The following is a 17,270-nucleotide window of genomic DNA, read 5'->3' as shown; positions in this document are numbered from 1 at the left end:
ACAAGTTTCATATGAGCTTGGGGCCTGTTGCATTGCCAGGGCTCAGACTTTTCTCATGGAGAGCCATACTGTGGCTGCTAACACAGGGAGGATATGGTGTAGCAACTAAAACCTGGTATAGTTGAGACAAGATTCTTCATTTCTGTAAGCAGGCCCAAACCTGACCAACTTCTGATAAGTCACAGCAATGATTAATTGGTTCTTTATTTTTCAAAAAATGTGGTTTAGTTTATACCCTATGAATGCTGTCCCTGTTTCAGTTTTGGCTTCAGCTCAAATGTTAAATGTCCTACCTTTCCCAAGGCCCTGTTTTTACATTCACTTGTTAGCCACATCAATACACCAAACCCTCAGGAGGAGGTATGATTCACTTTTGACTTGCGCCCTCCTCCCCGCCTATTTGTTCAGCATATGCCTTTTGTTGATGAGATCATGCTGAGCTGAAGTCACTTGATGTAAGACCATAACTTTAAACCGCTGGTTGATCAGGACTCTGAACTGTGGAGGTACGGCTTGTCAGTTAAGCCATAAAGATGGACCACTTGCATGTTTTTAGTTTTGTGAACTTCTTGCATGATGACTGAAGCTTCACCTTTACAACAGGCAAGGTTACAAGGACAGCTGGCAAGCTGCAACAAGAGGGTGAACCATTTGCTTGCAACTGTTGGGCTTCGAGAAAACGAAGGCTGCAAGGAAATATCAAAGCTCATGATATGAAATGATTGTACCACTGATCCGGCCTTAGCTTCAAACCAGTTCTAGCCTCTGTGGCTACTTCAAAGCTTCAAAAGTCTATTTCTGGCTTTCTGAAGATTACCATTCACGTCAGCATGAGTCTATGCAAATGTACACATTTGTGCAGAGCAGAAAAGGGAATTCATGTACCACTGGTCTGTAACAGCACTGCTTTTGCGTGCAAGCACGCGATAAGCATGTCACCCACACACATAAGAACAAGAGGTCGGGTGACCACTTCCTGGTGGTGAGAATGACGCTCAAGTTGTCACTCTAAGAGCCATATTTCTTAGCAGTGAACTTTTTAGACACTGTCAGCTAGAGAAGATAAATACAGATAAGGTAAGCAGCATGTGAAGACAGTATCATAAACTCCAACAAGTGCACCAAAAAAAACCAGCTAGAAAACAGAAAGGCAGCTAGACAAAGAGAATAAAGGAGTCTACAGAAAAAGACATGTTGGGGAAAAAAAGAAATGAGAGTTAAAGAGTGGGGTGTAATATAAACTAACAAAAATTAAAAGAGAGACATTAAAGGCACACGAGGGTTAAGTCATAAAGATTACTCTGGTCTGCACCTCGCCAAACAGTATACAATAAAACTTAAAATTGTTCCTCTGTGGTATTGTTGTGTGATGTTTTTTAAAGTAGTTACTCAATTCTTGAAAATCTGCGCAGTTTCATTATATGCCAAATCGCATATGATTGGTCCTTTTCAGAAAAATATGGCTTTCCTGGCAAAGCAACAGCTTTTAGTGAAACCTCATTTTCAGTGTGATTTAGTACAACCTGAGAGCAAGCATGAAATGGCTTGTAGAGATTTTTTTTTTAACTGGAATTAATTTTTGTTCTCATTAAATGCAAATACTTAGCAAGCTTATGATTCCATGTGAGATGCATATAAAATATACTAAGTTCTGAATCTTGAGACTTTCAGAATGTTCCTTTTAATAGTACTATGCTACACTATCTTGAATTCATAATACTGGGTTTTTTTTTGTAATCATATTTAAGGTGAGTACTTTCTTTTAAATGGTTTTAAGTGACTAAGATAAACTGTTTGTTCAAGGGAGGAATTTTAGTCTTTAAAGTCTAGAAAAAAAAAATTCTTCTATCTGTTTCCTTCTGAATTGAGATGAATTTTAGATGGCATGCAGCCTCTTCATAAGAAGGAACATTTGCAAGCAAATGTAATGTTACACTTAATGCAAAGCATGTTTAAAGTACAGATCAAGATCTGATTTTTTAATATATCTTACTTTTTAAATTGTATACTTTGAGTAAGACAGACCTCTAGTACATAGTATCCCTTATATATATATATGTAGACTATGACTTTTGTTTGTTTTACATAGCCTAGTCAGACCCATCTTAGATTGTAGTCGCATGAAAATAATTTACATTCACCTGCTGTCTGTACAAAATGTATCAGCATGGCCTGTTACAAAGCAGCACTGGCTTTCACGACTCACTAAGAAGTCATTGTATTTCACTTATTGTTCAAAATATTTTCTGGTTTTGAAATGGAAGTACATTAATATGCTTCCTTTACTGAGAAGCATAAAAGCAGTGGCAAAAGATGTGGCAGATGTTTCAAAAGTGCACTGCAAGGATCTGAAAACCAGTGGGCTCAGAATCCCCACCTATTTCAGTTCTGCTTTTCCTTTTTTAAAATGATGACTGCGTATATGGACAGCATAGCGGTCATTAACACTTCCAGTAAGCAACCTAACTTTTCCAGTTGGCCCAAGCATCATTACAGCTGAGGGACATCAACTGCATTTCCATGAGCCGATCAGTCAATTCAACATCTGTGGCAGATGAGAGATGGCAGTGGCCCAGCTCCAGCTCTCTGCCTTGGCTTGCCCTGTGTTGCCCTGGCCCTGCCTGTCTCATACTGATGGCAGTGCTCATCACATCTTCCCAGAAAGTGATACCGCTCTCTGAACCAACAGGAAATCAGTTGCCCACTGTTTCCTGATTCTTCTGCCAGGGTGAGGGCTTGAGGTGAGTGCAAGAGGCCGGCAGACTGGGCAGAGGGGACTGCCACCGCTGTACCAGCCTCATGACACCACACAGAGGGAGTCCTTGACTCCGACATTTCTGCTCTAAAATGCAAATGGCACTATAGTATAGCACTGCTACTCCACCCAAATAAACTTCTGTAATTCAGAGTCTAAGTGTGCCTTTTAGTTACAGAGCTTCTGATGGCACATGCTGCTCAGCAAATCTGCAAGCCAGACTGCCCAGAGCCATGCCATGGCAGCCTCAGGTTGAGCACAGTGCTTTGGTGGCTGAGTGGGGCCTGATCCCAGTTCTGATAATCTAAATCCCATTTAACTCCTTTAATACCTAATGAGGCCCTGCAGACTTAGGCTGCCATAAATCAGATCACAGTGTGCACCTAGAATTTTAAAGTGCATTACAAGGAGCTAATTGCTTACCACAGCAATGTAACAATCACTCGAGATGGCAGTGCAGAACGATTGCTTTTTTTTTATGGAACAAAAACAGAGCAGAAAGTAAGTCAGGTGGAGCTAAGAACAAACCCCACAGAATGAAATAAGACTCATTTCACAAGCAAAAACGAAAGGGGAATAAAATTAAAATCCCTGGCACATACCAAAAGTTGTTTGCAAGAAAACACCAGTAAATCACGGTACATTCTGTGTGCAAAAAACCTATACAGAATCTGAGTAAGTGCTGTAAACAGACTCACAGGCATCTTGCAGGGAACAGGAAATATTGCTAGACTGCATTAAGCATAGAACTGATGGCATGAAATGAGATTAAAGGTTAATTTACAGGAAACTCAATACAGTTACTCACTTGCTGATCTTGCAGTTTAACTCCAACTACCCTGAAGGTGTTAGTGGCTGTGTTGTGGTATATGTTGATTCTGCTGAATCCCTGCTGTCCAGGTTTGATTGGCACCCATTTCTTACTGGTATCATCATAGACCATAACTGAAGCTCGGGCTTGGCAAATACTCTGTTCGCTGGAGAGCAAAAACAACAAAATCAGGAAAAAATGCAGTGAATTTGTTGTATACTACTGAAAACATCTAAAGGAAAAGAAACCAACAGAAATTATCAGCACCGCTTACAACATATGTTTCATAAGAGATCTGCTAATCCTTTGAGTGCAATCTCTCTGCTAAAGCTGGCTTGTATGTGTTCATAGAATTAAAAAACCTCCAGCATGCTGCTGTTTTGAACTGATAATCTATTTTATATAAAAATATTAGGCCCTGAGGAATAACCTGTATCACTTAAATGCTATGAAAACTGTCCAACAGTACAAATGCTCCATTTATTTTATGTGCCTATTGGCATGTGAAGACTTTTGCATTTGCATGAAAACTTAGCAATATTTTACAGCTTACTGAAACAATAAACATGACATCCACAGCTGAGTTACACATCTAAAACTGGAAGCAAGCAGATCTTGAACCAAAAGCCATGTTAGGTAAACTGAGGAAATCAATTATGTTAATCCAGCTAGCACCTAATACCCAGACATGCTGATGCACTTAGAATTCCCAGAAAACACGGCAACTCTTTTTTCCTTCATCCCAGTAGCAAAGAAAGTAGGAAGGCGTTATCCACAAATGTCTCATCATTTTGTACGGCATTAATAACTATCTTTCTTCTGTTGACTCACATAAACTAATCAGTTCTTTACCTCTTGCTTGCATATTCATGACAAACATACCTATACTTGATTCACGCCAAAACACACCCTGCATGTGCAAGAAATGCCACTGGCAAATACTGTTGAGCTGACATGTCAATACGGATCAGGATTTCAAATTGCCACCCTCCTGACTTCCCAGTCACTTTTCTTATACCAGAAGATACAGGAATTCCTTATACAAAGGAAAAAATAAATCCTCCAAACTTTGGAGATTTGAGATCTTCAAGTATAACAGAAATTTTCAACAAGCAAATAGTGTATGTTAGGGCTAAATAAAACTATTAAGATTTAAGACCTGCAAAAATCATGACCATCCTATTAACTTTAGACCTATATATTTACATACACCTCCCTTCCTTAGCCCAAGCTGTAATAAATAATTTTCAGCAATGCAATGTCAAGTGGTAATCCGCTTTGCACAAAAATCCCTTTTTTCCCCTCTTGCATATATGTCTTTGTTTTGGCTTTGCCTCAGTAATGCCTCACTAGCACACAAAGAAATGAATTAGAAGCTCCTGGTTGAACTCTTGTTCTGGCTGCACTGCCACCATGCCAAATTATACCACTCATACTAACTGCTGCAAACCCAAACCCACCCAACCTCATCACTGTCATCATTGTAATGAAAGGGAACACATTACTGTAAGTATTAAGAGGATCTGGGTAGATTACAGCAGCAATTTACAACCTTTTCTGATCTGTGGGTCTCAAAAAAGATTTCCATGGCAGATGCATTCCCCATTGTACAAACTAAAGCCTACCGACCCTGGCTTGTTTTATCAGTCACTTTCCACAGCCTCCAGGCAGCCCACAGATCTCCTCCAGGCTGCGTGTAAGAGCCTGAAAACTCTTCACAGTGTTTACTGAGGGAGCAACTATGCTGACAATCATCTCCCTAAAGAACAAGGTAAGAAAATTCAGAATAAATTGTATTTTTATCACATAGCATGGAAACAGCTAGATTGTGGTACTGGAACAATATATCCAGATCAGAAAGACTAAACTTTTTATTATATTCTTCAGAATTTGTTAAATCAAGTTCATCTACTATTTGCTGTTGCTTTGCTACACACGACACCTGGAGAACAGCTGTGGCTTTGCTGATACACTTACCAAGAAAATACCTCTCCCTCCCTATTCTAAGGTAAGCTAATGTCTCGTGGCAGCTTCTCCATATCTGAAACTAGCAGCTGAGGGATTTGAGCTCACTTCAGCCCGCCTAATCCTCCAACTGGTGCAAGAACTGCAGACTGGCAGCAGCAGCGACACTGCCTGCATCCTCCAGACGTGCCCAGGGATGCCCAGTCAGCCTCGGATTCACAGATGGAGAGGATGGGAGAGACATGCATCAGCAAAAAGGCAAGTATATGGGATTAGCTTTGCCATGTGGAAGTGCAATGGCTAAAATTAATCTCTGGTACAGTCCTGTGGCTGGATGGTGCCCATGAGGTGCTATTCTCATGGGTGCATTGTGCTATCAGGTGTCTCATGCCAGCTCCAGCACCAGAGCTGGTGGGGGGATCAGCTACCTGGGCCACAGCAACCCCCTGCCCAGCAAGTGTGAAGGCTCCCAGGAAACACGGTTACTGGGTGAGTCACACTTGGTCAGTGTGACACCATGTCCTTCTCCTCAAGCCTTGCTGGTCACTACAAACCTCACTGCACTGAAGTAACCAAGAGCACATCACTGGTTTCCTTAGAGCCAGCCTGGGACTCAATGTTGTCTCCATTTCAGATTAATTCTGGAACACACAATTACCATGGGTTCCTTAATTAGTCAAAATTAATTAAATTATACTTACTTAACAACAAAGAGAATGCACCTAACCATACAGACATTATGGCCTTATTGTGATGTTATTCATAATGCCATATCCAGATTCCAGTAGATCCAGCAACTTTGCCTTCAAAATTTGCTGTCACTAAAAACTGCAGCAAAGAGCCCCTCTACAACCCCAAGGTTGAAATATGGATATAGACCCCAGGAGTAATATTTAATGCATGACAACGAATTGTTACTGTAACATGAAGCAACACATCATGCTCAATCCCTGCTCTCCCTGTAGTCAGTGGAATTTTTTCATCATCCATTCAAACGGAAACAGGATTAAGCCTGTTACTTGGCCTCCAGTGAAATAACAGAAAGGAAAATAAAACAAGTACAGCATGAGGGGAGTCCTTTCCTACAAAGCACTTAATCAATCTTTTAAAACCTAAAATGCCCCCAGGAGCCCATCGCTAGCTTGATGTCTCACCCTAAATAGAGCTGTAACTCTATGCCTGAAAGACTCTTTACTTGTCCCACCCATGAAAAGGACAACTGTCCCACTGCCACTTTAAGGGACCTCCCTGAAAACAGCCCAGAAAATGTTACTCTTACAAAGGTCAGTGAGAATCAATCTATTATTCTCTGTGGAGTCTACTATTTTAAATGTAATCCAACAACAGTGGTTTCAGGAAGATCCAGCAAAATTGTCTGTTATTTTTGGGACCCTACACCATTGATACTTATGCCAACTACACACAACAGGTAATAAATATGGGGTTTATTCACACTCTTGTTCATAGTCACAGGCCTTCTCCATGAGAAGAGTTTGGCAGGTACTAGCGTTCATACACAAAATCATTATTGTAGACTTCTAGAAGTTGCCTTCTTTTCCTAAGAATACACTAGAGTTACTGAAAAATGGGCATGTGTTGAAGAAGATCCATCGGGTTCCACATATCATGCCAAATATTCCTGACTCTCCTAGGTCTTTATGTTACATTAACATGCAAGCGGTCAGACTCATCTGCTGAGTTTCCACTACAGGCAATTATGTGTAAGAAAGATAAAAACTGCATTGCAAAGGGAACTTAATTAATTACATCATTGTTCAGGTTTGTGCGTAACATCTACTCCGACGTACTACGTTTTGCTCTAGGGCAGATGTAAGACATCTTATTCAAATGTGGAGGGGAAGGAGCTCTTCCTAGGGATGCCTTACATTCAAATCCTAATACCCACCCTTATTTATTCTGAAAGCATTTTCTCCTCAGTGCTTTACATCTGTGGGATGGCAAACCTCTGCACCAGGACCACTTGTTTGCCTGAAGTTAAAGCAAATCTGCTTAACTTCCTATCCGATAGAAGCAGGCTGCACTGGGAAATCCTTTGTTCATAGCTGGTACCTAAAATCCAGCATTCATTGTTGAGATTTATTGAATATTGCTTCAATATTATGAAACTATAAATTGAAAAAGAAGTGTTTGCACATAATATTGTTTGCTTAATTTTGTGCAGCCCATTTTCACAGTCTCTTCTGTTTAGTATTTGTCTTCACAAATTAGCAGCTTAGCTGATCTGGAGTTAATCCTTCCTGGAAGGGTTAGCTTTGACCCTTCTTTCTCAGCCCTGGTGGGAGTGGGCAGCCAAGCACATGCTGGCCACACAGATTTGTTTTATCCTCCTTGTACTGCTGGCTACAGCACGAGCAGCACTTACAGCGCCAAATGAGTCACATCAAGCTTAAAGGTTCCAGTTAATATACAGAGACTACTGCACTTGGAAGAGCAGTCAGGGGCAACAGTAAGCCTGCACTTCAAGACACTGCTGCAGTGAAGATGGCTTCATCCAGAAATTCTCTCCTCTTCCACCTTCACAGAACTTGAAAACCGTAGCTCTTTCTTTCTGGTTTTATAGTAAATTTCTGATTATCAAGGTCTAATAGCCCTAAAGGAGCCACCAAGGAGTATGGAAAAGATAACACAGGGAGTGTATCATGAGACTTAATGGATTTGTTTGGCTGACTGCAAGTAATTAAATAAGAGGAAGAAACACAGAGGGGCATGAAATGACAGTAATGATTGTGGAGGCTGGGAGTGGGGAAACCATGGACCAGGACTAACTAACCAACTTCAGGGCTGAATATCAAATTCTGTGGGCTCTACTCAGGCATGTCAGCTGGACCAGGAGACTTCTACTACCCTTTGTATTTACAGACACAACCATTTCCTCAGGGCAGACATTCACTCAGCATTGTGAAAGCTCCCCTGATAGAAATCAAGCTATCATGCCTTGAACTTATTCTGGATTTTCCTTGTTTCTTAGCTGCTTTTACAAACATTTATCTTATTTTTTGCTTCCATTTCCCATCCGTCCACCCCCCAACCTTTAAATGATTAATAACTAAAATTTTTGGGGGACTTATCCAGTAATCCTTATTAGTGTCATAAGTCGATAATATTCATAACATAATTAATACAATTATTTAAATATAATAATATTCACACAGAACGTGAGATAATTCACAAACCATTTAACACATCTCACTCTATGTGTCCACTGAGTTTGCCTACAGAAAGTCGCAGTTGTGACTTTTTTCTTGAAGCACCATGGTTAAACCTGGTGTGCAAAAAATAGGTGCTGGTGCTGATTTAAGAAGCTGATAGAACTCTCTCAATGTCAGTTTAAACAGCTAACATAAATACAAAATCTGGTGTACGGGGATGTGTGGTGTCTGCTAACTTCAAAATGACTAATGTAAAAGTCATGTTCCTGGAGCATTTAAAGAGTACCACAAACTCCAGTGGACCAATTTGCTAAACTACAGTAAACAGTAATGACTGGGATGCCAAGAAAGTGTTTTAGAAGTAGTCTTTATAGAAACAGGGGGACATTTCTCTCTGACAACTGGATTTACAGAACAAAAAAACCTGGGAAACCCGCTGTACACAAGTCAGTCAGGTCATCCAGGCTCATATAGACCACATCTGAGATCCAAGCTCATTACAGATAAAACCTGCTGTAGTGCAGTGGCTGTCCAGCTTTCCCACCAGAGATTCACCGCCAGCTTGCCTCATGACCCCATTTCTATTTGGGAGCCTCATTTCTCCAACACATCATTAGTCATGCTTGTGACTCCTTCCGGGACCTCCTATTTCAAAGTCTACTTCCCTCTGCAAGCAAACTGCAGGACAGTCAGTGTCACCATCGTTCACTCTACCCCTGTCCCAGAGCACTGAAGAACTTAACACCCCCAGCAACACAGCAAAACCTCATAGTGAAACAACAGTACCCAGCCACTTGATCACACTAAAGGACAGCAGAAGCCCCTAGGGACTTTACATCCAGATGGGAGCTTTTAATCCTCAGTGAAATGCAGACCTCTGAATATTGTCTAACAGACATTTAGAAAAATATCAGTCACAGTTTCATATATAACATGGAGGTACCACAATGACTACCTCAATTTGCTTTTCTGAGTCCCACTTCCTGGGACCCCTTGAAAAATGAACCCAGCTGGGAACCAGTAGGTAGAAGTCCTCAGCTGGCACTCATTCCTGGTTGCCTGCAGTGCTGCCCCTGCCCCAGTCAGCCTGACGTGAAACTCGGTTCCCAAGGAAGCTGCTATTTTTTTGGTCTCCTGCCCATCTTGCACATACACATTGCATATCTGCCTTTGGTGCTGGGCTTTGGCTGCATTGTCAGTGGGAGATGAGTGTTTTGCACTGAGCATCTGCTGTAGGTGACTGGCCATCACCTTTCTCTGCTGTTAAACTCCAGCAACTAAACAGTTCAATATTAAATAATGACAAGAAAATAGTACAAAAATAAAGCCTCCTTTATAAGCAGCTATCAAAACAGATTGATGCTGTTAAATAAATTAATGACACACCTGCAAGATAAATACATATTTTACAGAGCAGGAAATGGAAACACTGGTACCTGCAGCATTAACAGGAGCAATATGAACACCAGTTCACCTCCAAAAGGGAGAGTATCTAAGAGTTACTCTTTTTTTCTGCTAGCAGTAAGACATTCGTTTTGAATTCTCCCTTATTACACTGGCATACCCAGTGGGAATTCCCTTGTCCAGTATCTGTTGCAGACATCTACTGCAGATACTTCAGCTGCAAACCAGAAAAGAGACAGTTTGTGTGGCACGGAGGTCCCCCACTAAGCCAGGACTCTGGGAGACGAGCTGCTAACTTTGGGAACATACATGCAATCCTGGCATGCCCAGAGAAACTTGCATAACCTTCTGTCACCCCTCAGTGCTCTTGAGCATGGGAGAAATGAGTAGAATACAAAAATCGTATGCAAAATGACAGCGCAGGGGAAGAGATGTTCCACCTGGGCCTGAGCATCAGTCCAGAACAGCTCTGACCTCAGCACCACCAGTGAAAGTCCTCAGAGAGCCCTGACCTCTTGGTGTCTGCCGTGGCATGTAAATAGCACATCTGCCAATTAGTGGAGATTTAGGGCCCGCGGGGTGGCTGCAGATTGATGCCCTTGTAAAGCAGCACATCTGCTTAGATTGTGTTGCAGAGATTTTGAAACTACGCAGTGGAATTAATTTTAACCCACCACTTTTCTGGTGGGTTTTGCAAACTGATGCGGAAGAGTGCAAATGATTCTAAGGGGAACTCCAGCCATCAGTATCTCAATATGTTAAAACATGCCTTAAGAGAACTGCTTTGCAAAAGGCACTTCATGCAGGAAGTGTAGTAATTCTGAGAGGACTCCCAGAGCCATGCCATGCTTCAGGAAACATGCCCTTCAGCTGCCACCTGCTCCAAAAAGGTAGGGTTGTTGCTGTCTCCTAATGGAGAAACTCCACTGCTCCAGTAACGCTTTCATTCACACAACATTTGTTTCTGCAGTGAAGTGTGGTTCACTTTCAGATTTTGCATACCACCTTGAAGACACACTTTGGGAGTTCCTAAAAATAAAACCCAAGTAAATATTTAGAATTTCCTAAAAATTAATCTAGCAAATGGCCCAGGGAAACACCATCGACCCAATTAATCAAAACCAGTAAAAAAGCAACTTGACTAGATCAGGTTGCTATTAATATAAGCTACTTTCTCTCACCCTTAAATTACAGAAATAAAACCAAGAAGTAACTAATCTTGTAAAATACACATTATTCAAAACCCAAAACTGAACTGTCAAGTGAAAATACATGACTTAAGGCTCTCACTCGTGGGCTAGCCATACCCATATTTCAGGAGAACAGTACCTTAAGCAAAGGTTTTGAAAGATCATAATCATTAATAATCAGGAGAGGCAGACTCATACATGAGTACAGGAAATCAACATAAAGATCTTTCATTAAAGCTGGAATTGCTTTGCTTTGGTTCCCCTTCAATCCCAGAAGAAATGCAAATAAACCTGCGACAATTCCCCTGGAGCTCACAGAGGCAGACCAGGAATGAAAGAGGATCACTCTGTCAAGTCAACCTCTCCCTCACTGCTAGGGGATGCATTTAATGTAGCATTTCCATAAAAGCTTAATTTCCATTTTATACAATTATAAATTATCTTATGAGGCTACCACCAAAAAACACAGGCCTTCTGTATTTATGACAATACATGCTCTCCTTCCCATCCAGTCACATTAACACTGGTCAACAAATTCCCTGCCTCCCTGTTTGGTCTCCAGATACTTACGTGCCTGCCATTTGAGGAAGACCTGGTCAGGTAATCCCACAGGAGTGTACACTCAAATCCAGCACGTGTAGTTAAATCAAAATAAGACTATTTCATCTGATTACTGAGAAGACAAATTTGGCAGGGAGACAAGCCAGGAGTCTCTATGAAGGCTTATAACCAAAACAGGAAAGGGAAGCGCTACTGAGAGAGCAGAAGGGCAGGAAGTTAACGCTTGTACAGCAGGGGCGGGGAAGAGACTTTAAAGAAGAAATGTATTCTTTCTTACAGCTAATTTACCGAACAAAAGTCCAAACAATATAGATTAAGATTAGATGCACTGCCTTTGTCTCATTGGTGGCATGGATATTAAAAACATTTTGCTTATTTTCTCAAGGCACAGGTTCACTGTCCAAGAGAAACCAAAAGCAAACAAACCTCAGGCAGAAAATATCGCTATTATTCATTTATGGCATGGGCGTTTGCACGCTGCAGAACCAAACCCAGGGGCCCCGGTGGTACCAAGGGCCCCCTCCTGCCTTGCAGGCAACCAGTTGCCATCCCCAGACTCGAACTGGCACATCACGGTGCCCAGGACACTGCATGCTGACTCTCATCTCCCATGAGATGATGAGATGAGATGAGATGGGAGCTGTCTTGCACCTGGCTAACTCAAAGTCCAGCCAGAGCGAAAGCTTTTTTCTGGTTGCTCTCCAACCCTAGGATCCTACTTGGGGCATCACCATAAATACGGAAAGTAAGAAACTCATCTTCCCGGAAGGAGGTAGTTGATCAAGCAAATTATAGAAGGACATGGGAGAAATCTCTAACATTTACAAAACAAGACAAAGTTTGCCCCATAGGGTGTGCAAGTAGTGCGTGCCTGCCCTCCATCACCAGCAGCTGCGAGAGCCCATGTGGCTCAGCAGCAGGCAGGCCTCCAGCCAGCTGGGGCACCTGGGGATAGCAAGATGAGACTATCATGTGTCCCCTGCCTGCCTGTCCCACGCTAAGCCTCCCACAAATGGCATATGGGATTTAGCCTTAAGTAACCACTGTGGAGGTCATAGCCATAAGCAGGAGGATATCTTATCTCACAGCTTCTGCTGTAGAAGATGTGCCATCCACTGATACCTTTCAGGCAATTCTGTCCACCCTTCTGCCTTTTTTTAATGGAATGCCTTGCAAAACTAAGCCTCCTTGACTGCACTGTGCCTGCAAGAGACTCCTGAGAGACTACAAACTTTTGTTTCAACCCTGCCATGAGCTGCCCACATATGTGTTTGCATGCGTCCACATTCCTGTTAACAAAGAAGTTGGCTTTTCCCTGCAATAATGCTTCCATCTCCTTTGCTGTATCTCTATAGGCTGTCATTTGCTTGCTCTGCCACTCCATTAACTGGGTATTGCCATTTGGCTATGGCAGAAAGATGGCCTAGTAATACAAATCAACTTTGCAAATTTACATCCTTTACCTTAATAGCACTTTTTAAATTCACACTGATTAAGAAAACACTTCTACCATGCCACTACTTGAGCATGTCATGGTGTGACCCCAGGAAGGTAGTGCAGGATCAGCATGTGGAAGGATGGAGGGTTCCCACCCGCTTATGTATCTCTACAGCATTTTGCTGAGCCACTTTGTGCCCACCTGGACATTGCACAAACCAGAAACGGGTACATTATATAATCTAAACCCAGTTTCCCTAATTGCAATGCAAATGAACTAACTCCCTTCTCCAAAGCCTTGCACAAAATCTTACCTTTCTCACCTACTTTGATGCCTTTTGCACATCTGCCCGAACTTGGCCTCTAATGACAGTAAAACCTGAAAAGGCCTGAGAAGACCAGTCCTCAGGAGATTATACAATACCTCATGTCCTTGCAGTGGTTTCAGAGTGTAACATACATGTGAATAACCTTAGATCCCCATTTAATATAGCGAGAGGAGTGTATGAAATAGGCTTAATTTGGCAGGGCACACCAGCTACATAAACACTTCAGCAGAGCTTCTGTTGGGGAGAAAGGGCTGCAAACGCCACTCTACCTGAGCAGAGGAGCAGAGTGCTTTCATGTTCTCTAGTTTTCCTGTTACAAAAGATTACTTTCATGGTCTAACTGAGAGATCTGCAGAAACTGTTGATGAAATGGCAGCTAGTGAAAACATGGGTGTCAAAATTTACTTGACCTCGTAGTTGCTAGTCCATCACTCGTTCAGCCGTGGCTTCCAATTCCTCTGCAGTAAGTCTCTGTGCAACTGAAGGGTTTCAGTTTTCAGCTGGTGGGGGAAGTTTAAAACCCAACAACAAATAAAAGTTCTTGCTGACATTCAAGTAATGCTTTTTCTGTTGTGCTTTTTTTTTTCCTGTTTTTTTTTTTGTGTGGGTTTTTTTTTCTGTTTAATGAAGCATTTTAGTATAATTTTTTCTGTGATTTCAACTTGGCAAGTGGCAGTTCCTCTGTACAGCTCATACACTGCTTAGACTATTATTGTAGAGTTTGTCTGTGCAAACAGTACTTTACTGCATGTCTTATAAAATAAGGACATAACCTGAAAAATGTATCTCCAAATACCTGTGGGCTCAAATCACTAATTGTCCAGATCAGCTCCACTGTTCTAGGCATAGAGATGCAGGAAAATGGACTAAGGAAAGATCTGAGCAGCCTTTTTATTTCTCTGATTTCATGTGTCTGGGATCAACATGGTCACTGATTTTGGGCAAGGAGACAGCACTTTGCTGTCAGAACAGTTTTCCTGCTAAACCAAGAAGGTATGATTCTCCTTACACATACAAGTATCAGCTACAACAATATCAACTAGAATAATCTGGGTTTAAAGATTCAGTTCTCCCGAACAAAATAACTCCCAGCTTCCCCCCAGCTCCTGGTAGGACTGTGCATGTGTGAAGCACAGAAAAGAGTGGGTCACTACTGACACTTCCAATGTCACGCTGGGAAACAGTGACAGTGAGTGGGACAAAGCCCAGCGCTGCCTCTCAATGCTCCCATCATAAACCAAATTAATTTCATTAAGCACTACAGCATACATTCCAGCAGAAGTGCTTCTAATCACCTCTTTGCATTGCTAAAATGCCTCCACTGCCCTGAACTAGAAAGGGAGCACTTAGAAGGAAACAGCACTCTGGGACAAATAAGACCCAGTAGTTGATTTCTATCCAGTCCTCACAAAGGACCATATGCTGGATAAAGAGATTATTTCAGTCATGTGTTGAGATCTGTGTGAGAAGATCAGGATTCCTGAACACAGAAGCAAGGCTCTAGTTGCAAGCATGTGAATACTCCCACAGGTTTTTGAGCAGCATGTCTGCTGGCCGTGTACTTGATTTTCATGTTGCAAAGACATCCACGTACCGCATCCTCTTTTTTTTTTTCCAGAGTGCTTCATTACCAGATGAAACATGATTTGTGTAAGACACTTACATTACATATTTTAAATCCTTAGAGTTATAAACTGAACACAGAAAGGTAATTATCTCAGCCTCAAAAATTACTCATCTCTAAATACAATGATTTGGAGATGCACTGTAGAATGTGTGGTGTGTACTCTAAAAAGACTATTACAGTCATAATACAAAAATAAACCTGTAACCACCTAGGAGTTATTTGAAGGCAGACATGATTAAAACATTCTTTTCTTAATAAACATGTATTTCACACCTTAAATTAAGTTTTTTATACATGTATCTGTTGGTTTTAATTCACTGTTACTCCCAAAAGGCATCTTACTATATTGCACAGAATTAAAAATTCACATATGGCAATGGCTTTTGTTTAATGACCTCATAATTAAGGAATCAGAAAGTTCACACTGAAACTACACTCAGATTTCATAAACTACAAGGCAATTGCATCAATATATGCATAAATGCTACATAAAAACATAAAATATGCTGTTCAGATTTGTAAATATATTCAGATTTGCAGAATTAATTTCACAGCTGTTAATAGCCTTTGAATATAAGGCATTTCCATATACACTGAGATTTGCAACTGCTAAACATGCTGATGAGACAAAAAAAAGATTCCTTGTTCTCAGAAGTTTAACCCTGTACACTGATATATGCTATTTCTTTCTCAAATCTGTTTTGTTTCATGCTCTCCACTCATTTTAAAGGAGCAGGAGAGATACTGGAGAGTAGAATTTACTATTTAGTACTACAAGAATTAAAAATGTAAATAAGGTAAGGTACTAACTGCCACTTTGACAGCAAAACAACTATCCATGAGAGTCTTCCTGAGACTATTAATTTAGGGTGCAGTCCCACCACTGCTGAGGTCCAAGGAAGTTCTGCATGGACTTAAGAGGGACAAGACTTAACCCTTGGTATTTCAAGTAGAGATAAATAAACATAGGCCAGGAAAAAAATAGATATATATACCAAATCCTTTAAAGGGCCTGAGTTATGCAGGATTTGGGGAGCCCTATTGAGTCAGGGCTTCCCTGACTCTCAGTTTATGCAGTGCCCTTTTCTAAGATTATTTCCTCTCCACTCTCACTCTGCAGAGGGAACACTCAGGACTCACCTGCTTTCAAGAGGACTATTTTGGCTGATGCAAACAGCTTAAGTAATGCATTAAGGAAATAACGGTATTGCAAAGAATTAAGTCTGTGGCTGCCTTCAATTTTCCTCCCTATAAACTGTGATGAGCAATGGGCAGTAAGCCCAGACCCCACGTTAAACAACATGGAACAAGTTATAGACCATATGGAGAGAAATAAACTGCCACTTCATACACAGGATATCTATATTGCTTTTTTGCTTGAGTCAGCTAATTGCACATCCGCAAATCAGCACATTTATAAAGAATGGAGCATTATGATATCATGGGAAATTTATTTAATATGATCAAAGTTTCCCAGGAAAAGTTCCCCTGGAAGTATGAAAGTACTTAAGAGTCCTGAGTGCCTGGGACATTTTACAGCCTGTATTAAACAAACACTCCCATGTTGTTTCGTGACAGCCAGTGGTACAAAGGACTGTATCTTCTAAGCCGTCATGTATCTTCTATCTCACTGCAGCCACCAGCACAGGCATCTCCTTGCAGCAGGCAGGAGGCACCTCCTTGCTCATAGTTAGAAATAGCCACACCTGCTCTAGAAGCAGTTAATGCTCCCATCAGTAGCCTCATATGTAGCTATGATCTCCTGTCTTGTCCAGAGGCTGAGAATTATAGTACATACTATTATAAACCTTCGCAGAATCATAAAACAGTTAGGGTTGGAAAGGACCTTAAGATCATTCAGTTCCAAACCCCCTGCCATAGGCAGGGACACCTCACACTAAACCATGTCACCCACAGCTCTGTCCAGCCTGGTCTTGAACACCGTCAGGGATGGAGCATTCACAACCTCCCTGGGCAACCCATTCCAGGGCCTCACCACCCTCACAGGAAAGAACTTCTTC

At 41.5% G+C, this 17,270-nt stretch overlaps 1 protein-coding gene across 1 annotated transcript in view; it reads right to left on the bottom strand.

The window, feature by feature from the left end:
* Positions 1–17,270, bottom strand: part of EVL (Enah/Vasp-like) — a 126,017-nt gene that overhangs the window by 68,036 nt on the left and 40,711 nt on the right. Inside the window, exon 3 of the mRNA XM_061464018.1 lies at positions 3,564–3,732. Within this exon, the coding sequence (XP_061320002.1) occupies positions 3,564–3,732 (169 nt within the window). The remainder of the gene's footprint in view (positions 1–3,563; positions 3,733–17,270) is intronic.

The sequence above is a fragment of the Pezoporus flaviventris genome, unplaced genomic scaffold, assembly GCF_033815535.1.
Source record: "Pezoporus flaviventris isolate CSIRO_AGI_PZ_B2104156 unplaced genomic scaffold, CSIRO_AGI_Pfla_v1 ptg000036l, whole genome shotgun sequence".
NCBI classification, from domain to species: Eukaryota; Metazoa; Chordata; class Aves; order Psittaciformes; family Psittacidae; genus Pezoporus; species Pezoporus flaviventris.
This window is presented reverse-complemented; position numbering and strand designations above follow the sequence as displayed.